General features: G+C 39.4%; 1 protein-coding gene across 2 annotated transcripts in view; it reads right to left on the bottom strand.

Annotated features, from left to right (window-relative positions):
• LOC135705199 (uncharacterized) overlaps positions 1-22,822 on the bottom strand; it is a 40,472-nt gene extending 17,650 nt beyond the window's left edge. The window contains exons 1-3 of one of the 2 annotated variants that reach the window (XM_065226808.1): positions 22,515-22,822; positions 4,604-4,696; positions 3,918-4,303 (exon numbers count right to left, since the gene is read on the bottom strand). In XM_065226808.1, coding sequence (XP_065082880.1) covers positions 3,918-4,303; positions 4,604-4,696; positions 22,515-22,535 — 500 coding nt within the window. In that variant the 5' untranslated portion in view covers positions 22,536-22,822. Of the gene's footprint in view, positions 1-3,917; positions 4,697-22,514 lie in introns of both variants that reach the window. The other variant, XM_065226807.1, reaches the window with a different exon arrangement.
• Positions 22,823-27,046: the final 4,224 nt, after the last annotated feature.

Here is a 27,046-nt window from a genome sequence, read left to right as displayed (position 1 = left end):
AATGAGTGCCCCTACATGATAATCATATAGTTGATATGTGAAAAGTACGATGGAAAAAATCTACGTATGTTTTCACATAGCATTGAAGTGAAAATTATTTTGAGTGTACCATTCAATAAACACAATTTTCGGTTCGGTCAAAACGGTCTAAGCAAAGGATTAAAGGAAATGGGGTGAGTAATTCATCTATCACTCAAATATTGGCCAAAGGTTTATGTTAAAAAATGCAGTGCATAACATAATCTTTTATGTGATTTGTAATATTAACATATAACCACAGACAAACAGACATAACACTTACAATCACATTCATCGCAAATAATGTTTTAGTTGGGAATGTGCTTGCATTTTTCATGGTGAAGCATTGAGCAAGCCCCCACATTTCGAACTTTTCAGTGATGCCAGTTCTTTTTCACATCTAGTTAGTAGATGTCAACTCTTGAAAATGATAAGTGGTCAAGGCATCCTACTGGAGACACATACCACATCAAAACTGCTGCACATTAGTCATTCCGTTCCTAATTTTACGTTGTACGATCTACACAGAATTCGACAACAAATCATGTTGATTACTGTAATATTCTATCAACTTTTACCAGTTATTGATGTTCAATACTTCACCATGAATATCATTAACTGATACATATTATTTGTTTTCTGTGTACACATTAAAGTGATGAGCGGTGGTAGAAATGGCACTAATAAGTGATGCATAACCTCGTTTATACACTTGTTTTCAGCAAAAGAAAAAGTGCACTAAACAAACAAAACAAATCCCTAAAAAAGTCTTAGTTTCTTTGAATTTTTCCTAGGGATCCGTATTCTACGGAAAATTTCGTAGAACCGACATCACTGACTTCCATCTGTTTTGTTTTTATTCAACATAGCTGATGCGTTGACAGTGGGGGAGAGGTAGCTCATCGATTCTTCCGGTTCGCCTCCTAGCATACCTAGGTACCAGGCGATAACCAGGGTAGTTGATCGATAGCTCGATGACGTCATTTCGTTGACGTCTGCAATGGGAAATTCTCATAGCAGGCGTTGACGATGGGACGTTGTCGAGTTGTTGAATAGCAACTATCGTGGTAACTCACCGATTACCTGTCGATCTGCCAAATTTGGAAAGACGTCTGCATTGAATTGTCTCATATAATAATATTCCGCCCACTATAGAAGCATAGGCGTAGCCAGATAGGGGCAGGGGGGGGGGGCGACTGCCCCCCCCCTAAACTCGGCAACACAAAGGCTTTCGAGGAAATGGCGTTCGGTGAAATGGCATTCGGCCAAATTTTCCATGGTAATTTTTTTTTCGCCCCTCCCTAGCTCGAAACCTGGCTACGCCCTTGTATAGAAGAAATTGCGAGTAGCTGAGTGGAATGGAGATAAGTTAAGCATTGGGTACAGGACCAAGTCTCCCCTGGGTGGTGCCAAAAGATGAGCGCAATAGAATCATCAAGTTGCCATAAGGCACGGAATGAGACTATTGCATGGCTGGGTAGTCAAAGTCTTCTATTCGTTAGTCATTTCAGGTGGATTAGAACAGGTTTAGGTGGGCGTTGGCCAGATTTGGATTTTTCAGATGTAATCCTGGATAGGACCCTGTCATTGAACGTCGCGTGAAAGTGGAACTTAATGAAGGCCTAAGTACTTTTTCGTAGTTTTTAGTTTTCGGATTTGAAAGATCGTGGGTTACAGTGGCCTGCTTACTGAGCAGAAAATCGCGGTCCCAGGTTCTTACATATCAAAGAGATTTATTGTAAAATCGAAGGAAATCCTTGGATCGTCCTTATCGAGGGTGTAAGTTATCTTCTGACAGTCTACAGTTAGTTTGATGCACCCTATTTCGAACAAACCACCAGACGGAAATCTTAATGTGTATTGCCGCCTATGTCCTGTAATAAGAGCGTTCCGTTGGAAGTAAATTCTTTATCAATACAGTGGATATCGTGTAAGTGCATCGACTTACAGGTTCACAAGGGAACAGTAACGATTGCTGGGTTGCATAGGTTGCCATTAGGAGGAACCGTACGGTATGGCAATTCCTGCACTGGTGGTGGCTTCTAATCACATTACATCACATCACATCACCATTCAATAAACACAATTTTGCGGTAGCGAGCTTTGAACATAACTTATGAGTTTTCCGGTCCCACTTCCCCCAGTGTACCTTAATCTATTTAGGGTGAATTATGTTTCGAGTGTTCGTGTGGTCCAAATGTGGCATAATCTTTGTTATGTACCTATTTAAAGACTTAGTGTTCTTCGAAAAAATGGCTTTTTGTTGTGTATTAACCAGTGTTCATGCGAATGTTGATCCAATGTTCATAAAAGCTTCATTCATGCATTAGTAGCGGGAAAAGTTCATTTGGATCTGATTGGTCATGCACAAATACGGACAAACTGTTGAGAATAATCGTGCAATGGATGAGCGAGAGTCTAAATGCAATTATTATTTTGAGTGATTCCATTACACGATCTTCTCAATACGTCAATCTTGACTTAATGCCAGTTAGTTTAAAAGAGAAATGCAATCATTTACCTAATTGTTCAAAACAACACTTCTGAAAGGTTATGTGCAAAACAAGTCATGCACAATAGAATTGAGTAATATATTTGGTTCAATGCAATTCCAATGACTGTTCGTAAATTTCTTAGCCAATTATCGTCGGGAGGTGAGTTAGGTCCTTGAGTGCTAAATTCTGGTCAAACGATGCCATGAAACATGGTGCATTAGGGTGGTTCAAAGTATTTATTTTGCACCAGAAAGCGCAATCGATTCCATATTTGGTTCTAATCGTTCTCTCAATTTCGGTGCCAATATTTCAAAAGGGCGAAATTGCTTTTGTAAACAATTACATTAGCCGTCGATTTCTCGCGAATAAAAGCTCACACATGTAAAGTATCGACACCATCAGGTGTGATGAAGGAGACATACCAGTTGGAATGGTAAGCAGGAGTAAGCTTTTGATTTCGAGAAATCGAAGTCATTGTTTACAAAAGCAGTTTCACCCTAATGACATGTTGGCATTGATTTGGTTGCGATCTCATTCTGCACCCTTGGAAATAAATATTTGAAATTAATATTAATAATTAATTAATTAATACTTGACTAGCCTATTGGTCCCAAGCAAACGATTAACGTACCCCATTCTAGTCGAAATTCTAGTACTACACAATGTTTGTTTTGATTCGTTATGAAAGTTTGACAGATAAAATGAGGGGCTAGTGGATTTTCCTATGTTTCGAGGGGTGAATCGATTAGCTTGGGACCGAAGAGAGACCAGAGCTGAGCCAAAAAGTTGAGGACGTTGCTTCGGGACCTTCTAGTCTTAGAGTTACCTCTATGGTATAAGCATTACAGCGTAGCGGCTCAAATTTACTGACCTGTCCATATTGTTTTTAGTTAGAGGAGCGGAGCGACGGGCATGCGTCTAGAAACAGCTTCTTTTATAATCTTCTTTTAGAAGCTGATTCTAGAAACTTGCCGTCGCTCGGCTCCTCTAATTAAAGAGAAACACAGACAGAACAGTACATTTTTATGTTTACGGAGGAGTACGGAAACAATTTCTCAAAAACAATCAATAACTAATTTTCTTGCCGTTGAATCAAAAAGTGATCCTAAGCAAAGTTGTAGTTGGACAAATTTTTTATAAGTACAGACAACAAGCGTTATGGCGAAAGACTGAGATGAGCTGAGATGAACAAAATGCTAAACATTCCTATACTAATTCCCACATAGCCTTCATTCACCCTACCGATGCATCATCAGTAGATATGACCGCTCAAGGACACCGTTTACTCCCCCTGACGATAATGGGTAAAGGAATTGACGAAGCCGTCATTTCCCCTCTTTATATTGGTAGTCAATACACGACATCTGCTAAAATGACACACACAGGTACCAACAATGAACCTACCGGGTGACGCAATCGATTCCGATGGTTTCCTCCTTGAACGAGCCATCATCATTTTCGAAGCCCCAGGTGATCGTACCGTCCTCGTGTTCTTCGCGCCACTTGCGCAGGATCTGTGCCACAGGCTTGCGACGGCGCTCATCTTCCTGCTGCTGGCGGGTATGTGGTCGCTGCTCATCTTCAAAGTGTTGTGGCTGCTGGTGGCGAACAGGGGCCGGTCGAGAGATCACCTGCTGGGGCGCTGGACGGTACTGCTTTGGGGCTGGCACCGGGGCTGATGGCCGTTCCGAGGTTAGGGCGAAACGCTGCGCGTTGGAAGAAATATCCTTGTCGGTGGCGAAGAAACGCTCCGGAATCTGGGCACGTGCGATGGGGGCGGGTCGGTTCTCCTGTGAGTTGAAGCGGGAAAGGATGTTCTGTTGAATGTCACGTTCGTCATGATCATCAGGGATGGAGTGCTGTTGGGGGGCGGGGGAGGTGTGGAGAATTGGAATGAAGGGTTGGGAGAGTTCGTGTTCTTCGTGGTCTTCGGTAACGGGTTTCGCTTCCGGCTCGAGGAACTTGGGGGTGGAGTATTGGATCGAGTTGGGAATCGCGGGGCGGACTGGTCCTGGACCCGGCCGACGCACGCGAAGGACCTGGGGTTGCTGGGGAAGCACTCGCTCCTCGCGGATCGGTATGCCACGTACTACTGGCAGCGGGATGGCACCGGGGATGTTGATCCGGGGTGGTGCCGGACCATACTGGGCGGTTGATAGCGACACGAGGCCCACTAGGGGAATCTGAAATGGTAGAAAGAGATGGCGGAATTAGTTAATATTCAACTCATATCAATACACATTTATTGATCTATTGCAAGTTGACGGACAATAAACCCGATTTAAAATTCACGACCTAAAGCGTCAGTTATTTGAGTTACTTGTGTTCAACACGTCCTCCCCCACATCGAAAGTGTCACCAAAAGCCGGACGCGTGGCTTTCTTTTCGCAAAAGGCAATTTTACATAACCAACACGTAAATAGTTGAACCATTGAGTTCGTTTTATTACCATGCAGCGCTGCAGCGCTGCATCGCGGCCATCAGCAACAATTGATAAAAAAAACAAACTTTGTTGTGTCCATCATTTGACATGCCAGTCAAGTCAGGCGAAAACATGCAAAGTGACATACGACGTGTCTACTCGAAGACGACGACGACGACAACGAGAGGCGCTTTCTATTTATGGGTTTGTGCAAAGCAAATGATTCAGTTCAACGATTTGCATTTTTCCGGTTTGGTAAACTGTCCGCCGGAGAGGAGGTGTGGGAAATTGCAATCATTGGAAACCCTGCCGAACCGTATGGCGGTCGGTGCGAGGTAGCGATTTTAAAGGAGAAAAGTCAGCAAAATCGAAAGTTGAGCAGGTTTTTTTCCGTTTGCAGATTTGCCATTGGAAAATTGATCATTACGTAATGCGGCTTTGAGCGTTGCAATTGCTGTCTTCACCCTTTGGCAATTTTCCCGTGCTGGAAAATTATGCATAAACTTGACCATCAGTGGCCATTTAACGCTAATTATTTGGCATTTTTTTTTCTCTAGAGGTGTAGGACAAAATTAACGAGATTTGTTTACCAAACGATCATGATGCTCTAATGTTTTGTAGTGGCGTGTAAATTACCTAATTTGCCCCCGAAAATTAATTAAGACCCAATGTTGTTTTTCATTCATCGATGTGTTTTGTTGTTTTTCGCATCCATTGGAATCCATTCAACCGGTATGTAGGTTGGTATCGGATTTTAATGCTGTACGATGGTTGGAGGGAATTGACTCCGCTATGATTCGCTGTGTGGCATAATTTCGTTACATATCACTCGCATGTTATGCTGCCAATGTTGAGCATGAAAAGCTATTATGACTATAATGAGGCAGTCTCTGTTGGCGAGAAAGTTATTGGGATTTAAATTGTTGATTAGTTTTTTCTATTCTTGTTTAATTTTCGCTCCCCAGTGTTCAAATTGTTCCAAATTGGGTCCTGATAATTGTGTTAATAGACTCACAACGATGTATCCGCTGTTCCGATTTATTCGTTATGGGTCAGGTAAGACAGTAGTCTCCCAGAATTTGAACTCATTTGACAGACAATTGATTTAGCACAAACAATATTTATTTATTATTTTCTTCATCGGGAATATCAAATTGTTCGTAAGTTCCTGGTTATGAATTGCATAAAAATACTCCACGAAATTTGTTCGAAACATTCCTACGAACGGTTCTCCGAATTTCCCTGGAGTTTTACTCAGAACTATCTTGAAATTCACATTAGACTTCTTTGAAGTTCTCCGTTAAATTTGCTAAGAATTATAAAGCCCTTCCAATTTAGGCATGTTTCTTTTTGTCCGGTACAGCGCTCCTAGTGGTCGGTTTTGGAATCTTTTGATAGATTTTTTTTTCTTTATTTAGGACATTTTCAGCCGTAGGCTGGTTCATTTCCGAAATTGGTTTACAATGTCTATCTCTGTTATCTGTTTTTTGTCTGTTTATGTTTTCTTGAATAGATCAATGAAAATGCTGAGGTTTAGACATAGCTATGCTGTGGCTACCACAGCATTTTACACCCTACTGCTATCTCTCTGAGATGACCAAGTTGGTATTTTACATTTGATCGTCCATATAGAGCGCCAAAAGCATGCTGTGGTCGGTTCAAAACTTGACCATCTAAATTGATAAATTCTGCACACAAGAAATGAAAACCCGACATGGTCAGGTACGAGGATCTCAAAGGTGATGAAAACAGCCAAAACCACCGTCTGTGCAATTCTGAAACGTTTCAAGGAACGTCTGTCTGTTTCCCGGAAGGTGCAATCAAGGCGTTGAAGCGGTACAGTGGTCCGGAAACTGCGTCATAACGTCATGCAGGCTTTCAAAGTGAATCCAGGACTTTCGGACTTGGAGGTGGCCAACAAACACGGTGTAGTTCGCAGTACAGTTGGAAATATACGCATTATTCAAGTATTGGGCTATTAGGCAACCGAACCGGAGCGTTAAAACGCGGGCCCGAAAGCTGTTAGACCAAATTTAACGGATGCATCCTTATGGACAAATTGGACTTCAAACAGCTTCCGGGACAGAAGTTTGATGTTATGAATTTATTTATGCGAACAAGTTTGGCAGGAAAACTGTGGCCAGAAGACTTAGATTTTCATCATAACCAACAATATGGACGGACAGTTATACATCAACGAATGCCTGAAAAAAACATGTATTGCCGTTCATTAGGTCCCACCGGGGCCCCGTCAAGTTTTGGCCAGATTTGGCTAGTTGCGACTACAGTAAAAATGCGCAACGGTGGTATCGTGATAATGTAGTACACCGTGTACTGTACACGTCATTGAGAAAGGATTGAACTGCCCGGATTTCCACCCAATCGAAATGTATTGAGGTATCATAAAAGCTAAACTGAAGAAGTGTGGAAAAATAGCTAAGGATGCTATTTCAAAGGCCAAATACTGGAAAAATTCAGCCAGTTAGGTTGACCAGAAGTTCATGGCACGTATCAAGCCCAAAGTTTGAATGTTTATTCGAGAGGAATAAGAATCACAAAACCCATATTTTATCTCTAAACTACAATAAATACATAAAATTGTCTTCTAATAACGTTTTATTATAGACCAAACAGATTCTGAGATACTGAGAATGAAAACGTATCAATTCTAAATTGGCAGGGCTTTAAATCCCATAATTATGTTGGAATTATAGTAAGATTAACCTTTTTTTAATGGAATCCTCTTCACGACTTCTCCATAAAATTCACCTGGAATTCTCCTAACAATTCCTATTTCCTATTTATTCTTCTTAAACTCCCATGGAATATTGCTTTACACTCTAGTTGAATTTATCCTTAAAAATTTCCGACTGCGTCTAATTTTGCATTTCAAATGCTATGTTAAATTTGACAAAGTATACCCCAATAAACATTGAATGTTGAATAAGAGCTTATTCAGGCAAAAATAAGCCTCTTCAGCAAAAAAATAGCTTATTCAGCTGTTGATCAACTCAAATTGTTTGTTGGGACGTTGCATTCGACGGACCGCGGATGTAAGGTACATATATTCGCTATGAGTCAGGTAACACAGTACCCAACTAACAATTTTCACAATGTAAACGCTTTACTCATTTCATTTATACAGCCTTAAAGCTGCATTCAAACGTTATACGATACGAGGCAACCTTTACTCCACCTCTATACAATGACATCTGGCGAACTTAGTCAGCTACTTATGGTTGTTGGGACGGTTCTTATTGCTTATCAATTAACGCTTCTATACAGCTGTTATCTTGATGTTTAGTTGTGTGTGAACTTGGAAGGCGCTTCCCAACAAACAATCACCTATTGAAGAAACGACTTCTTGGCGATTTTATTCAACTGCATGCTTAATAATACTTGCATTATTCTTAATAATAACTTCTGTTCAGCCTTTTTCACACAAATCTGGAGAATTTGTTCAACCACAACACATTGAACTATTGGTGTTGTATAAGGTATGTCGAGAAGCTGTTATTCGACTTATATGAGTTGTAACAGCGCTTATTCGATAACATTTTGATTATTCAGCGTTTATTAGACATCACTGCTTCTTCTTAATTAAAACAGTGATGCTCTGTATGCGCTTGATTCTCATGTGAAGTAACGTTTAATTAGACATTAATTATACATTGATTAAACTGTTATTCAACTGTGGAAAATTAACCCAAAAATAAGCGAGACGGGAGGACAGGGATGGGTGATAGTTAATCTTTAGTAGTGATTGTTTTCATTATTTTTGACGTGGCACGCACCACACAGATATTAGAAAATGAACTCCATATATATTATACATGCATGGGATTCGAACCATGGACCTTCCCCGATCACCAGCCGCTTGCCTTGTCATCTGAGCTATCCTTGAATTTATCATAAGGGCAGCTCAATAATCAATAAAAGCTTGCTTGAAAGTGAATACCTATCAGCACTCCCGATCGCAACTCTAGCTCCTTCAAGGCCCTGTGGGAATGATTAATTTATTCATCGTTGTTTTACATGAGACCAATGCTACCTCTTCACCCCTCCAATTCCAAGGAAAGGATGCTCGGTTATTTTTTAAACTAGATCAATGCATTCATTGTCGTGAGTCATGTGATCGATGATTATTTAAATTAATTAGGCGTAGAACACAAATAAAAAAGGGTTGAACTTGGGATTGAACTCACGACCTTCTACTTGGAAAGCGGAAACGGTAACCACTACTCTACTGATTTCGTCTTGTTGTTAAACTGAACCAGTGTTGTGGAATAATGAATCTAATACGTCGTTTATAAAGCATTTACAAAGCATGCGATTAAAACATGGATGCATAGTGGTATAAGAGCTATTATGCTGACTGAATCCACCTTTATTCAGCAATATTGTAAAACAATGCAATGAAATCTAATAATGGAGCTAGGAAACATTTAAGTAAAGTATGTTATTAAATCAATTGAAAACAGCCGAATTAAAGCGTCAATGTATGTGCAAATTACACTTATTCAGTTTGTTATTGGATTAAACTTCTGGCGTTGAATTATGAAGACAGTCAATAAGAAAATTAATCAGATCAGAGCAAACTGTGGAAAAAATGCGCATCTATCGATCTCAATGAGCTTTTTTCAGCACATAATTCGACAACTCTTTTTATTCAGCATTTACACTGAAATACAGCATTTATTCAATATATATGCTTATTTGTGACTTCTGAATTGTTTGTTGGGTTATTCAACCTTTTCCCGGTTATCCAATAATCACTACATAGCATTCTCGTGATGTCGGGTCAAATATTGTTTACGCTTTTTTATGTTGGAGGAATTCATTATAAATAAGTTATAAAAGCACACCACAAAATCATTTACCCTGTACCGGAACCTGAAATCGATCTCGAGACGACCGCATTGGCAAACCTTGACACTACCAACTTCGCTACGCCAACACATTGAGCTGACGTTGAAAAATGCCCTTCTACAACAAGATCGCGCAGTAGAGGCTTTATAGTAGTGCACACGAATCACTTTTCTCGACTAGTTAATTAAGCTGTGTAAAGGAGCGGAGTAAAAGCTGTAAAACTACACACGTCTAAAAATAAACCTATTTGACTGTAAAAATGCTTTCAACGTAGCGCTAACACAGTTTATAAGCTGAGAACAGGTTGCTTAGGTGTTGAAAAAGCTCCTTTGATGTTTATGTTATTCAGCAAGAGTGCTTGTTTGTGTAGAAGTCATCAAATGAGTAATATATTCACTTTGTTTTGAAGCTACAAGTTTAACGTTGATTCATATTTGCATAGAAGTGGCATTAGCGTTTATTTGCGGATTGTAATCAGAGCGACTGGCCAATTGAATAATAATTGTAAACATTTGAGTAAACGCTCTCCAAAACTATTTTGCTAGCTTTTGCTTGTAGCTGTATCTCCAGCTTTTTTTCTGCTACTTTACAACACAACGCTGGAAAAGTTGGCTTATAAAGCTGGAAATGTTAGTTGGTACTACAATAACCACCAATTTGCCGCCTATTTCTTGGAACGAGGAAAGGTTGTTCCTTTAAACTGTATCATGATCTCCTACGTCCATGAGCATAGCACAGCTTCTTCCACGCTTTCCAGAGACAGTTTGTAGAGTTTCTGAAATCTCGGCAATCAAAATTAACAAAAAATATATACTTTTCTGACGGTGCTAGTTCACAGTTTAAAATCCGATTCAATGTGATAAACTTACTCTTCCATGAAGAAGACTTCGAGATTCCAGCTGAGTGACACTATTTTGCAACTGCCCGTGTGCCCAACGGCCCAAGTGACGGGTTAGGTGGTACCTTGAAAACGTTGGCGACAAGAGCCAGTCTGCAGGGTACAACTATACAAACGCCAAAAGAGTTGTACGAATGGGCACTTTCAAATTGTAACCTGAATGTCCAATTTGTAACATCAGTGCAATGCAGTGAAGCAAGGAAGGATTAAGCAACTAGATTCGGTTTGGCACGATCCATTCCTGGAATTTGCAGGATGCATTCAGCAACTCTTGCAACCGACGGAACGGTTTCATGTTCAGTAACGGGTTCAAATTACAAAGTAATTTAAAAGCCTAGCCAAAACTAATCACGTAAGTTGAAGACAAATCGAAGAAAGAAATAAACGTATGTATGTATGTATGTATGTTGCCCATCAATAAAAGATCGTATGTAATAGAATCTGTCAAATAAATGATTGAAAATACCAACATTATTTAACGAAAGCATTTGGTACTAAAACTTGTTGTCTTAAAAATTCAATACATCCCAAATGATAACTATCGTTTTCTGTCGATAAGTAAGTCATTCTTCAAATCTTAGCATGTTATTTTTTTTTCGAAGTTCATGTCATTCTAGATTGCTTGGAACTGAAATTGGATGACTGCATCTCCTGAAATTATCACACAATGGAAGTTCACTAACATTTACGCAAACATTCCATTGTCTTTCAATACTTATTGTTCGATCAGCTTCAAACAATAAAATATAAAACTGGCATATTTCCGACATGATCCACAATAGTCGTACATGCTTGATCGACCAATCGCCGGCGCCAGGCTGGCACACACTCTTAATTCGCGGAAAGTAGCGCACATAAACACATGTTCGCTACTTAATAAAACCTTGAATAACAATCTAATCACTTTCCAGGCTTCCTATTTTTATAGGAACAATAAATACCCCGACTGATGGCATTGCACTTTCCTGGTCTATGGTCAACGAACCGTTACGAAAGTGTTCACCACTGCATTAACTCGCGGTCTTGCGTGTCTTCAGAATAGGCCACACGTGCGCCGGATTCCTAATAAAACTCTGCCATCGTATATCACGTTCGGTAACTTGGGACCATTCACCACAGCGATAATTCGAACCCCACATGTACGGGTGCAGGTAGAGTTCAAATTGGTCGTTTTGGCCGCGCGCGATAGCCATAAGTACATGGGCATGACACCTACTTCGGTTTAATCCGAGACGAGCGCCCGGCGTTTACCTACATACTCAGTTGGTAGCCGCCGCAACGATTCATGGAATGCAACCATTCAACCCCCGGGGCTATTACGTGGAGGTGCAATCGGGCACTATATTGCCACCTATTGATTAACAGTCACGTAACCGCCTGCCTAACGGTACCTAAGTTTATCAACCGCGGTTTCAAGAACCTCCCTGTGTCGCACTTCTTTCTCCTTGTTGTGCCCGAATCTGAGTGGGTGTTAAACTAGGTGACACGGTTGGACATGTCACAAGGGAAGGGTACTGATTTGCACAGCACCATCACACACCGGTTTGATTGTGTACGAGATCGATTCGAGGGTAGCAACCAGCTTACACTTCATCTTCTCTGCTTCTTAAAAAATGAATCGGATTCAGTGCGGGGGTTCAATCGAAAACTTGTGCCTGCGCAAGCAGCTGGACCGGTGCAAAAGTAAGTCTCTGGAATGGGTCTATTGGGCTTAAATTGCCTAATATTTCGTTGGCAAGCAGCGGTTGCAGTGAAGTGAAACTAGTTTAGATCGCAAGATGGATTATCGGAATCACCGCTACCATTCAATGGACCAGAAATATTAGGCACAGTAGAAAGTCTAACCTAGAATTTACCAGATGCCTAACGATCATAAATACTAAGCACAGCGAATGTCTGCTGAACTTGGATGTTCAGCAATTTCATGATTTACCGGGATAATTATGTCGGAGCGCGTTTGACATAGTATTTTAGATCGCACCGTGGAGCATGAAATGGTACGTTAGATTAAAGAGATTAAGTCAACTCTCCATATTTCGACATTGAAGGAACATCGAAGTATGGAGAGATCGCTATATAGAACAAGATAAGCCTACTAGCCCATTTGAAAGAACTGAGATAACCATCGACATATAGAAAAAAAAAGTGGTCACATATCGAGATATAGAACATCGAGATATGGATAGTTTACTGTAATTGCAATTGCAGTTATCAAAGAAACAAAAAAATGTCAAACAGACAAATCCTAAAGTAACAGCATGGTGCCATCCCAAGGAACATTATAAGTTTTATCTAGATTTTGAAGCATTCTACAAAGCCAAATCATGGTCTGCAGAACCCTCATAAAACCATGAATATTACTTGGCACATAACAAAACATGATACAGTATAGCTCATCACGATAACAAATGAGGTAGGTACCTACTTGTCCTGTCCCTGTGTATTAGCGTTGTACTGACTGAGAGTATCCGCGTTAAAACTGTACCCATAGACTGTAAACTTGAAAGTTGAAAAAGGCAATCTGAGTGAACTTCATCAGACACTCGCTGCCAAAGCAAGACGTTCCGGTTCGATTAACCTGGGGGCGGTACGGGAAGTGTCTTCGAAATATGTGCGATTAGATGCAGATCAATTTGTAAGCAAAACGATGATTTCTGAAGAAGATCATAATCGGCGTGTTGTGATTGTGCAGCGGAAATGAAAGGTTGGCTAATTATAATTTTTCCAGTTTCAGTTTCTGTGCTGCTTTGGTACGATAAAAATCTGTTTTAAGTAGTTTTATAAGATGTACTTTATTGCCAGGCACATTTCTAATGGCGTATGGTGCTGAATTGAACGGCTCAATAATGTGGTAAACAATGACTGCATACAAATCCTGTTCCTGCAAAATGAATTGCTGAATCGCGTCCACACACTAAGATTTTGTTTCCGTGTTCGGTAAATTTTACCGAAATCAGAACAGCTGAACGTTCGGTAAAACTTTGATTTTCATAGCTTTTAAATATTGAATTTTAAAATAATATCAAAACATGTTCAACCTTGTTTAAATGATCAAATCTTGTCATTTGAGTGGAGATTAGTTTCAAAGTAGCTGAAAAGCAATTAAATTGAATTGCATAAATTTTGCCGAAAAGTTCAGCTGTTCAGATTTCTAAGTGTGCAGCAAAACTACCTTTACTGAAAAATCAGTAATATGAAATATTTTGCTGAACGTTCCAGTAAACTGTATGAAACGTCAAAATCAGGCCAAAATCTATCATTTGATCCTTCTCGATTTATGATTATTTTTATTTTCAAGAAGTGTTCGACTAACAAAATATCATGGAAATTATATAAAAAGAGCTTTTGTCATGAAGTAAGTAATACTAAACTACCTTAGTACCTTAATTAAGTTGAAAAACTTTCGTTTTTCTCTGAAATTTACAGTTTTTTTCATTCGCAAACTTACCTAGGAACAAGAACAACAACAATAACTCACCTATCATAGCTTCTTCAAGACATAATTTTTTAATAAGTGCAGTCACATGAATTCTTTAAGAAGTGCAATCACATTTAATAAATTACTATATACAACTACATGGAAGTGTAATAAAATATTTATTCCAACAATGAGATGCATTTTTCTTAAAAAAAAAAAACAACAGTCGACATTTGCTGCTCTTCCAGCAAAATGATTGATCTTCCGTTTTGTTGAATAATCAGTAAAGTGCTGTCAATTTGGCAGTGGACTAAAGTGTTGGTCGTTCAGCAAAAATATTTTGCTGGATGGATTGCTGAACTTTCAGCTCGGAAAAATCCAGCAAAATATTGCTGATTTCCAGCAAAAAAAAAATGAGTGTGTACGTTGACCTCACAAATAAAATAAAAAGACTCTTCTTAAGCGAACCCCACACGGTAAGAAATATTGTCAATACTTACAAGTATTGACAATAATATTGATGATGTGAATACAGAAATATTGTCAATACCGATGTATTGACGTCAATATAAAATGTATTGACAATACGATTATTGTCAATACAAACTGTCGTGTAGGGTCCACTTTAGACATGTACAGTGGTGGCAGAAGGTGGAGATGAGTGTTTACAAAAGGACTCGACAGAAAGTTAAAACGAGAACTAGACAGGGTGTTTGGTTCCTTAGTGCTAGAAGATCATATTTGATGAAAAAAAAAGTATACGTATGATCAAATCTCAAAGATTGCTGAGCAGGGCTGTCATCTGATCACTCAATGCGCGCAATGTACTGATTTTCTGAAATAAACAAAGTGAGAATCAAGCAAACACAAAGTTTGCTTGTCTTTCACCCTGCGCAAGTGTAAAGCAGCGGAGAAGAGATACAGAAACACACCAAGAAATAATGAAAGCTCAATGTGTAGCTATCGCTCCGACGGCTCCGACGCAAAGAGCGCCACTCAGTGTAGGGTTGAAAATGGGAAACCCAGCAAAAAGACAAAATTATTCTTCGTTATGCCCTTCTTCATCTCCTATGCATGCTAGGCTTGGTAAGCAAAGTCTGCAAAGAATTCAAAGAAGACATTAGCGCTTGTTGTATAATATTCGCTCCCTGCGCCACACGGAGTGTACCGCTCATTGTGTGGATCGCTTTCTCGCAGATTAGTTGAAAAAGAGTGTGCGAAGTAAATGGGAGAACCACACACTCTTTGTCGAGTGTTGTGAGATGCATGCACAAAGTTGCTATGCTAACGCGCTAAGGCGCTTTCCAGCCCTGTTGCTGAGTTATTGAACTTTTTTGTTTTAGTCCATACATTGGTTCTAGCTCAAAAAATGTGCAACATTATTGGACAGTTTAGAAAATTTTCTACTTAATAGAGTCCTTTTCTACTTCAAGTAAGCTGCAGAGAGTCCGCTTTGAGAAGCTTTGGAGAACGGTTGTGTGTTTTTGCTCCGCTTGCTTCCAGTTGAAGATTGTTCTTATACATTTCTCGATTGCATTTTCGAGGGGACGTGTCTGCTGTTGTGGGTAGTGCGTTTGATGGTCGGTTTGGTGTGGATGGTGGCTCGCCCACGCGTGCTACGCCGCTATCAGGTAGGGGAAAATTTCCCCTATCTGATGGTGGTGTTGACATGAGTGGGCGGGATGCCGGTTGCGCCGGATTGGGATCAGATGCATTGTTTGCGGGAGCGGATGCGTCCCTTCGGGGGACTATTCGAGATTTATTTTTATCATTTCCATTTGCCAGTGGGATGACCTCGATCACATGAAGCATGTTTCTCGGTTTTTTTACGGTTAGGTGTCTACGAATAATCCATTATGATTTTTTTTTCAAGTTGAAGCATGATTCATTAAGAAAATAAATTTCGCGATCGAACATGCAAGCTTGGCACTTGACCGATTAGTTTTTGTTGTGTTGTTGGGTGTGTCCTTAACAGGACAGCGATATCGTCTCGACACTCAAAAAATTTCACACGTTTGATCGAAGTGTTTAAACACTTGATTTTCTAAATGCACAATCACATTTACTTTAAGTGTATATCACCTTGGTTCAATGTGTTATACACGTCAATTTAAAGTGTTTCAAACTTTGAAATGTTGAAAATCTTTCACTATCTATTCAAGTGTATTGCACATTGAATCACGCTACTGTTCAAAACAGATGGATTTAAAGTGTTTTGCATTTCAATACGATGCGAATTGCTTGCTCTGAAAGGTAAACATCGATAACAAGAGTTGTGACTTTATCCTATCAACCTGCCTCATATATGAGAACAACCGTGGCACAGTGAGATCGAACGAAGACTCTGGCAGCAGCATACCCCAACAGTCCATGATCGAATTCCAAATCAGACCCATTAAAAATATATGTGAAAGCTCTGGCCTCTGGCAGTTTTGTTTATATATTTGTCGATTCATTTTTAGAGTCGGTAAAGTAGAATTCGATAAAGTAGAATATTGTAGAATATTGAACTATGGTGTGCAAAGCTATTGATATCACCATATGAGGCACATAGAATCCAAGTGTGTCACAATTCAAATCCATAGTGTTCAGGCATGGTTCATAGCATAAGATTCACACATGAAATGGATGTGTTTCACAATATGCGCAAAATTAAGTGTGAGACACATGATGATGACGTGTGAAATTTTTTGAGTGGAGGAAGGAAACACACATTGACTCTGTGCTCGCGGAAAAGTCCGTACTGTGCGGGTGAAAACGCACTCGAAATCGTCTGGAAGTGTTCCCCGGGCGAGCCGGAATCGCGTACGTTGCGGAAGTGATATTTTCCATCGCTGACAAGTTTGCAAATTGGTGAAAAGTTGAATTTTAACTGGGTTCTCAGCCTCCATTAGCAGCGAAGGAGTTTTCTTGCTGACATTTTGTTTGCTCAACCTCTCCCTCTCGCGCTGAAGTGATAGCTCTCTGTCTCCCGCTTGCGTTTGCACTTTTTGGGAGAAGCGCAGTGGTGTTGGTGTGAGTTTGGTGGATTCGTTTTTTTATTCGCTCTCCCTGCCTGGATGCAGCTGGGTGACATGCCGCCATGTTATTGAAACCAACATCTTCTTTTCTTCTTTCCTTTATTTAACGTCGGTCTCTGTTCCGCAATCTAGTGCCAATCACCGACGGACATCGATTGCCATCCATTGACGGCAATCGAATGTGCAGGAAGGCAGCTTCCACACCTGCGTAGGATATCGCACCCATTCTCACACATGGGCCGGGACCAACGGCTTTACTTCCCTTCCGAAGGAAGACGTGACCAGAGATTTTTATGCCTCAGAAAAATCCCACCGACCTCGGCTGGAGATTGAACCCAGACCCATCGGGGTGTTAGAAAGCAGTCACGCTTACCACTACACCACCGGTGCCGGCTAAAAAACCAACATCTGAAACGTCACAATTCCAGTGTGAACTGCAAAAATGGCGTGACTGAATTGTCCTATTTTTATCAAATGGAATTATTTTCCCTTTTATGCCATATAAATGGTTGACTTCGTGGTAGAAAATCAGAAAATAATATTTTATGAGTCCTAAGTTTATTTTTCACAAAATGTAAGCAAAAATATTAAGAATATCCATAATATCAGTAACGCCTTTTTTGAAATTCTGGCTTGAATCTTCTATTTGTTTACACATTATGAGCTGTTAGTGGGGCCCACAATTAGCGGGCCCGCAGCGATGTTAGCTCTTTTCAAGGCAAGCCAAACAAGATAAGGATGCCACCCAGCTGCCTGGATGCGAGTTATCACCAAGAAAAGATAGAGGTGTGTGATTGTGTGCGTTGGCAGTAGTTTGGATCGCATCAGCGGCAACAACAACAACAACCGCGTCGCGGATTACTAGTGTGCGTGTGCAATTATCGGTCCCGGTGAGAAGAAGTTAGACGAGTGTTGCGTGTGTATTGTTGTTCGTAGTCGTCGTCTTTTTCCCCGAATTTTCACACGACGCGGACTCCCCTGGATCGAGAGAGAAAGAGATAGAGAGAGAGTGAGAGATAGGGAGGAAGAAGAGCACAGCCCGCAGCAATCCATAGTTTATCAATCGAAAAAGTGGTCCCTTTTTCCCTTCGTCCTTGGTGTGTAGTGTCGCGGGCGCGAGTGTGAGTGGTGCTCTTTTTTGTTCTGGCGAAACTGCCACCGATCCAGCCATCCATCTGCCGGAGTAGGATTGCCTGAGCCGAGCACAACAGCTAATAAAATTTAACTCTTGAAATAGCAGAGCAGAGCAACGACTGCAGGCTGCCAACCGAAGAAGAAAGAGAGGAAAGGGGTTCCAATTTTCCATCAACCTGTGCGAGCGGAAGTGACAAAGGATCGCGACAACGAGAGGAAGGATTTAATTTTCTTTTTGTTTTTTTCCGTTCCGGCGCTGATGACGTACGCTGCGGTTTGAGTTTCTGCAAGTTCCGTAGAAAGATGAGCTACCCTACATAGTACACGCCTATATGGGCGCCCAAAATAGTATGCCGCAAGTAAGTATATCACCAAAACAGCTCAAGATCTAGAAATAAAAGCCGATGGCGCTGCAGAGTAATGAGGTAACTTCTACAATGTACTGTAATTTGTTCAATAATACTCATATTACTCATATTACTTTAAACAATCGTCACGTCGGTCATAGCTTGTTATGAGTGCCTGAACAATGCGTAAAGAGCAAATTGAAACATTGAACGCCGCGTGATAGTGGAATTTAATCAAGGCCTAAATATTTTTCGTAGCCTTTTGTTTTCGGATTTGAAAGATCGTCGGTTGCAGTGGCTTGCTTAATGAGCAGAAAAACGCGGTCCCAGGTCCTTTCATATTAAAAATGTATGGTAAGATCACTTGTTTATCGTGTATTTTGTAAAACTTTTCGTTGTCCTCGGTGCCGGGTTTGAATAGTTATAAAAACTTGAGTAACGCTATAATGTGATATGAGGGGCTCGGTGGCCTTAGAGCAACCGGTTTTGCTTAATGAGCAGAACATCATGAGCCTAATCTCAAGCCCATCCACATTCAAGATTCGTCAATCGTTTTATTTGTTAACATGACTACATGGTAATAACAGCAACTCGATGATTAAAAAGGAGCTCGTCTGCCTAGTTCAGTCAGGTTCAATCCCAAGCTCCTTCGCGTTTTACGATTGTTAGGACATCAATTCAGCTTATCGTTTACCAAAACGAACCCTGCTGCAAACCCAACCCTATTATCCAATATCCCAGTGATTCCTCGTGGAAGTGCAGAGGTGTTCAGTATTTACACATTGAAGATGATTGCTAGTCCCAAGCTAGACAGAGTAGCAACCGTGGGCGGTCAATCATGCTCATGCTCCTGCTCATGCTCATAAAGCTCATAACCAATAGTTGAATAGTTTAAACAATGAATTTCGGAAAGGGTGTATGCGTGATCCAGTTTGGAAGACATTGTTGGCTGCTTTAAGAGACATCGCTTCATTTGAATTACTTTTGGTTGAGTCGGTCGTAGATTGTGGTAATGTAAGGGGCACGGTGGCTATAGAGCAACTGTTTTTGCTTAATGAGTAGAGGATCATGGGTTAAAACTCAAGCCTCATTACATTACTAAGTTAATATATCCAGGCCTCTATTGTAGAAAATCGTTAATAACAGGGGGGAACGATTCAGAAAAGTAATAAGTATATTTAGACAAATGTGACGTACGCCTGAATCGGTTCGGAAGACATTGTTAACTACTTTGGATGATTTTATTTTATTGTAATAGCTTCTTGTAACCGATAATGAACGATCGTCGGTCGTAGCTTGTTGTGATGTAAGGAGCACGGTGGCCTTAGAGCGATTGCTTTTGCTTACTGAGCAGAAGATCGTGGGTTAAGCCAAGCCTCTTTACATTACTGAGTTGATAGGGTCGCGTCATTTGCTTAACAGGTTTTAAAAGATCGCATCACTTTCCAATGTGAATCCAGATCTAATTCACCCTTCCCACTAACAAAAACGTCCTTCCCGTGACGACCGTGGAGATGCAGAGATATACTCGGTTTCTAGTAGCAACGGTTGCTGAAATAACAAACCTTTCCCTCCCCGATGACCGTAAGGACGTGGCCGGTGCCGTTATTGACCTAAAAAATATGGATTCTCCGGATTTTATACACTGAGAATGGATTGCCCAAGCCCCATTGACATGATTCTTTGAGCAAATTTGGCTAAATCTGGTCAATCACGGAGTAGCAACTACTGAAACGTATAGTCGTCAATGCTCATGCTCATGCTGCACAAAATGACACAAACATGTTTCAAATATAACGGATCATAGGAAAGTTGGTGCAGGTTAACGCCAAGTTCAGTCTTAATTTAATATTACGTTACATAAGCTATCTTGTTATGACATTTTACTTGTAATATTCTTTTAGTGTGATGATTGATATCATTTAGAAATAAATTGTACATTACGTACGCAGTAAAAGTTGTGAGTGTAACATACATACATACATAAATGATGAGAATATAGTAAATGACTATTTTGATTTAATTTGACATGTGGAAGTTTTTGCTCAGGATACTTGATTAGGTGAGTGGCTATACTATTCGTTTATTGGTATTAAATGAACGTATTAAAAAGGAAAGATTAACATATGACACAAAACGATTAGATGGTCGGAGTGTAAAAGCAGATAAGTACGGAAAGTGCTTAATTCAGATATCCCAAAACTCATCCCAGAGGGATCCCAAGAAAGCTAATTGAGCCATGCGTTTTGCATTGAGCCGATATAGAAAATAGCCTCTCTGAAGGAACACTTGTTACCATTCTTGATAAACAGTCTCGAGCAATGGGATATATACATGGGGATATTCACTATGCATTTTCTCCTATGCTTGAAAAGGATCGACAGAATGTCGGAAAACAGGCTGTTGCAAGAAATTTTGTAATTCTGCCGATATGCCCCCATGGCGATCCTGTTCTGACATAGCAGATGACTGATGAACCTGAAATATGTCATAAGAAGTGAATGTCCATTGCTTGACCTAACACCACCATGGACGGCCCCTCATGTCAATGGCGTATATACAATTTTGCTCAATGTATCGATAACTGCCATTTTCGTATGTTTTGCACGATTGGCACTTGTACTCCTTTCCTTCTAACTCATACAAATAATTAATTATTCATTTCAAATTGCTTAAATCAGGCTTCGAAGGTGACTACAATTAGCGAACTCTGCATACTGAACGACCTTAGTCTCCTGCAATTGTACAAATTCAGACACATAATTTCACCCTTAGGACAAATCTTTGTTAAGCAGTGTAATCGCTACGTAGGATGTGAATTTTTGGTGAAGGTATTCGATTTCAAGAAAGTTCTACTGGAAATTAGTTGAAATTCCAGTAGTTACTGAATGACTCACTATCGCAACGCTATCCTGTCACTTCATTATCGAGCCACGCCACACCATACTGACCAAGAAAAGTGAATGTTGTCTGATCGCACATTTAGTAAAAAGTAACTTGCTGTTATTGGCTGTTGGTATCTAGAATAAAGGTAAAGCAACAGTTCGCGGCCTAAAAACGCCATACTTTTCAACGCTTACTCACACGCCCGTTTATAATAGCACGCAGCAGTTTCGGGGCTTTCAAATCAACCGATGACGGGTGACGGTGACTAGTTTCTAATCTAGCCGTATGAAATATGCGAATAGGGTGTGGGGAACGCTTCTCAGAGGCAAGACATCACGCTGAACCGATAAATCTATCAAAGGCGGCACAAGGATAAGACAGTGTAATTAAATAACCATGGGTTCAATTCACGTACCGGTTTCATAATTGGGTTATTTTGTTAGCTCTAAATTTGTTGTGTTAAAAATTAGAAACTGGACTTTTGATGCCATACACAATCGGATACGGGGTAGATACTGGTAATGCCGGATTTATTTGTATGACCCGCTGTGGTGATTGGAATCGATTGGAACTAGTTCAACAGGTTCTACCAGAGCGGTGATCCATTTTTACACGGGCATGTCATAAAGCCAACTGCCGAGCGGTGCAATATCCTTGAGATTATTAATGATCTTTCGCTTTTCTCTGCGTTTACCGTTTGTTACCTCAGACGAGTGGGTACACGTCGTCGATATTATCCAATAATTGAAATGAGTGGTACCTAGCCTATACGTACACTTGAAATTGATTCAAGAACGATCGAGTGGATCAAACCAGTACTTCGAGCTGATTGAAGATAACTTGACTGTGATGGATGATAATTCAGAATAATCAGTTTGTAAAATCAATTCCCTGACGGAACTATGTAATTTCACGGTACAGATAAATCCAGCATTGACATATTGCCCTTCAGCGAAACTTGACATTTATGCAGCACGATTTGTCTCAATCTTCCAAAGTTCACTCACCAGTAATAACATGTTCTTCATGCTCTTCAAACTTTCGACCTCGTCCTGCAGTAAGGCGTGAAAAGTTCACTGGTTGACACTGCTCTAGATTGCCACTATCTCTTTGCTCTGCCGTTGAACTAAAGAACTTCAACAGCCACACGCGACGAACCCGCTTGTACTGATATCCTTGTCAGGTCTGTTGTATCGCACTCAACACTGGAACCACTGGATCAGACAACACGAAAAGCGAAAGTGATCCCCGCTGTAACTATAATACGCCAAGATCCGTTCGTCGAGGCTTTCCGAAAACAAATAACCAGTTGCGGCTGAAGGCGCGTGGGTCTTATACTAGGTGTTGCTTTTTTGTTCAGGCCAGCCCGTTTGCCCCCCTGATCGTCGGAGTGTGTCTTTCTCTCTTTCGCCGACCAAAACGGGCGACGGCGGTGACGACGGTGCGACAAGCCGGTGGCAGACGACGTCGATAATGTTGTGGTCGGTGGTAGGGTACGCGAGGGGGTCTTGTGGAAAATTGCGCTGCCTTCACGCCCCGTCGAGCAGAGTTGCTAGGATCCGATTCGTTTTCTAAAGCATAAATTCATATGTTTTTATCTTATATTTATCTTAGCTTTATTTTAATTGATTTAAATATTAAGTTTAAGGTTTCTTTAGAAGACTGCGCACTAGAGTGATGCAAACTTTGAAATTATTGCTCCACAGTGCTCAAACGATTTCAAATCGGGTTCTGATCATCCTCCTAAAATTTGATCTCATTTAGCTAAAAGATAAAATTCAGATTTTTTTTCATCTGTGTGTCGATTTGGAACCGTTTAAGCATTGTGAAGCATCAGTCTACTGCACACGCTGTGTTTAAAGAAGGCTTTTATGAAAAGTGAATGTACCTGTCTAAATTTGTTGGGTTCTCGTAGTTTCATAATCTGTGTGGTGCTTAAAATTTCATCTGTGAAAATTTTATTTTACAAAAACAAAATTATTCCTTTAAAACAGATGCAGGATGGCCCAAGGTACAATTTTTCGATGAAATCTGGAGGATCACCCTTCATATGGTAGCGAAAGATGTTACAATATTTTTCGTATTACGGAATTTTTTTAAAACGTGGTTTAGTGCTACCTTTATGCATGTTGAGTTTTTTAATGTCCTATTTTCATAGTCGTTACTGAAAAAAATATTTCGTATGCATTGCAATTTATTGAAATCAACACTATTCTATTTTTTATACATTTATAGCGGTCCAAACTACATTAGAAAAACTTGTCATGGGATGCAAGATGTTTTTAATTTATCTTCAAAATTACACAATATTGAAGGGGCAAAAAGTAAGCCCTAATCAAAACCGTCACATGCTTTGCACTAAAAAACTATGCTCCTAAAACTACAACAACAAGATATAATAATTAATTTATAAATTTGATATTAAATGATTGTTTAAACATGTTTTTTTTGTTCCTTGTTATTTATGGTTTACCCCTCTCATCGTCCTATTTGAGTGATGTCGGACATAAAATGAAAATATCATTTGCATCAGCCTTGCTGGAAATGATTGTTTTGTTCGGCGCATAATGGTATTGATTCATCAAAAGTCAAAAATGGTTTTCAAAACATGACCGATTTAATTCCATGAAAAGATAGAAAATGTAATGATCCTCAGTTTTACGTTACGTTTCTACACATGTGGTTTCTATCTTTGGTCGTCAGTTATTTACATTGAAATATTACTGGTGTCAAATTCCCTACATTTAGGTTGAATCCAACATGGCCTTGTTGACTTTTTGGTTCAGAGTCCTATTATGAACCAATGGGAGAATAATTAAGTTGCTATTATATTTTCATGTTAGTTCCAAATGCGAGTTCAGTTATAGCACATAGTTATAACCAAGCAATAGCTCATTACAGCTAAAATTATATTCTTCGGAATTATGAAACTATGAGATATTTTTTGTTTGAAAGATCCAGGAAGAGAAGGTAATGTGTATGACACATAAAACCTGTCAATTTTGCTTGCAGAGCGTTTCAATAAGCGATTAGCCATAACGAGGGGCACACACTTTATCGCGATCGCTCATTACAGCTAAAATCGCTAATTTTGACCCTCTGAAAGTAAAACAAACTTTACCTTCTTTCCGTGCATTTTACATATAAAAAAAAAAATTATTATTAAATCTCATAGTCAATTTCGAAAAATAGCATTTGAAACACTGGTTATAGCCCCTGGCTATTAACAATTTTCTTGAAATATGGCTGTGATTTTTGTAAATATTAAAAAAATTCAAATGTCAATTTTTTAATTCTGACTTATTTAAAAAGTGATCAAATTAATAATTCAAAACTGATTTTTTTTTCAACAGATTTCAATTCCAATATTCAATACATTCTCGTTATCAATAATCAAAATGATTCAAATTTTCAACTAATTCAAAGTCCATTGGGAAAAAATCTTACCAGACACCAACAATAGAAACGTACTCTTCGCCGCAAGGTTATTCTGCATAAAACTTGCTGTCCATTTGTAGTATTGAATCGGTTGCAGGGCATAAGCACTAAAGACACTGTATATAGACTGGACAACGTTTGTTTTATGCAGCCAAACGAACTGTCAAAAAGTGTAACCAAACGGACTGTCATCCTTTGGTTTGCTTCAAAGGAGCAAGTATTGTGATCTAGTGTTGTTTTGACAAAAAGCAAAATATAAACAAAGAGGCGAACTCCTAGTAAAATTTTGTTTCTCTCAATGTAAGTTTTTCCAACATATTATTGGTACGCGGCTGGATTGGTGATAGTGAAAAGGTTTCTCTCTCTCTCAACAGGAGTACAATTTCAACATCCACTACGGTTTGCGTTTAGTCTACCCAGCTATATGTTTTAAAACAACATCCAGCCACTGACATTTAAATCTCTGCTCTCGATTCATCAATAAGTTTCTTGAATTGTTTTTTTCAATTCCCATGGGAAACGTTCCCAACCACCTGGCTAAATGAGGTCCATCTGCCAGAAGCAAACATTTTATGGGAGTGTCAACAGTACGGTAGGTATAATTTTAAATTAGTATGAGCCTCTATTTCATCTTTCACAATTTTCCAGCTGATGATGTACGACGACGACTGAAAAACGTACGGTAGAGACGACGACTGAAAAACAAGTGGGGGATACACAAGTCCCTGGCAAGGTGAAGGATAACCTTAGTTTCACGTACCCACTTGCAAATAGTAGATGTCGCCACATGACGTAAACAAAGGGATTATCCTTCACCGCCGCAATGGTATTTCTCTATGGGAAACTAACTTTTTGTTTCACGATGTGTGGATGTCAAACAGCAAGCAAGAATGCTATATGAAAAGAGCGAATTTATGATTTTCGTGGTGAAATGAAATAAATTCAAACGAATTGAAACCGATTGATGGTTTATTTTTTTATTAATATAATCAAATAGTAATAAAAATACTTTACTGTCTTGTATTGTATTATCCTCTTGAATATAACCAGCCTTGGGATACATAGCGGTATGATTAAAAAGAGTTTACTCTCCTGTGTTTCTTTTACGGGGTAAGTAAACTGCCTCTTGTTTTTCAGTGCAGTTGGTTTTTCTCTTCTTTTCCTTCAGTGGACTGTCGGGCCTCTTGGAAGTGTCTGCGTGTGTGTGTGCTACTTCAGTTGAGCGGAAAAAAGGATTCGTTACAGCTTCATTCCAATCATGTCTCTACTTGTTTCCGGATGCAAAGTTCGATTGTGCAATCACAGAATTCGAGTGCATTCAATTGGAAGTAAACGTGACATGTTGAATAGATTCGTTCAGTTTCGTTTATCTAGAACGTCATTTATTTTGCATTTCATTTTGAGACCTTGTTTTTATTTCAAAATACTAATTTTATAAGTAGTTTAAGATTATATCAAGTGTAAATATGATTTAAAAATAGTTCTGGTGCACAAATGGTTTAATAGTAGATTAAGTGTTGAGAAAAAAGAAGTTAATTTGTATATAACCATATCAGTGTAAATATAAGACAAAGAATATAAGTTTTTAAACATCTTCGAAACTGTGAAACTTTAATTTGAAAATGCGTTGTGTGATCGAGCAATGTTTACGAAACCTCAGTGTTTCGTTGAATGTGAGAAGTCATAGGTAAGAAATTACTAAACAAATTTAAATCAAGTCTACCTCAAATATGAAGTTTAAAAATTATCCAGATTTCCAACAAGTACACATGAAAGAAAAAAAATGGATTCGATCAATTCTTATACTTACGGGACAGCAAATAGATGCTAAAACTTCAATAAAATCTCGGATTTGTGGTAATCATTTTGCGGAAAACGATTACAAAATCAGCGGGAACAAACAAATTTTACTTAAAAATACTGTACCAGTTATCTTCGACAAAACAACAACGGAAGAAACGTATGTTATTACCTATTAAATTTAAATGAAAATTTAATTTAAATTTTTGTTACAGTCAAAATTTTGAATTTATTTGCTTGGATGACGAATCTTCGGTTGATTCACTTGATTCAAGTGTGATGAGGTGAGAATAAATTTTTT

Source organism: Ochlerotatus camptorhynchus, unplaced genomic scaffold (assembly GCF_037179485.1).
Source record: "Ochlerotatus camptorhynchus isolate MF236.1 unplaced genomic scaffold, CSIRO-AGI_Acam_v1.1 ptg000261l, whole genome shotgun sequence".
Taxonomy (NCBI): domain Eukaryota; kingdom Metazoa; phylum Arthropoda; class Insecta; order Diptera; family Culicidae; genus Ochlerotatus; species Ochlerotatus camptorhynchus.
The sequence above is the reverse complement of the archived record's forward strand: the minus strand, read 5'-3'. Positions and strand labels throughout refer to the sequence as shown.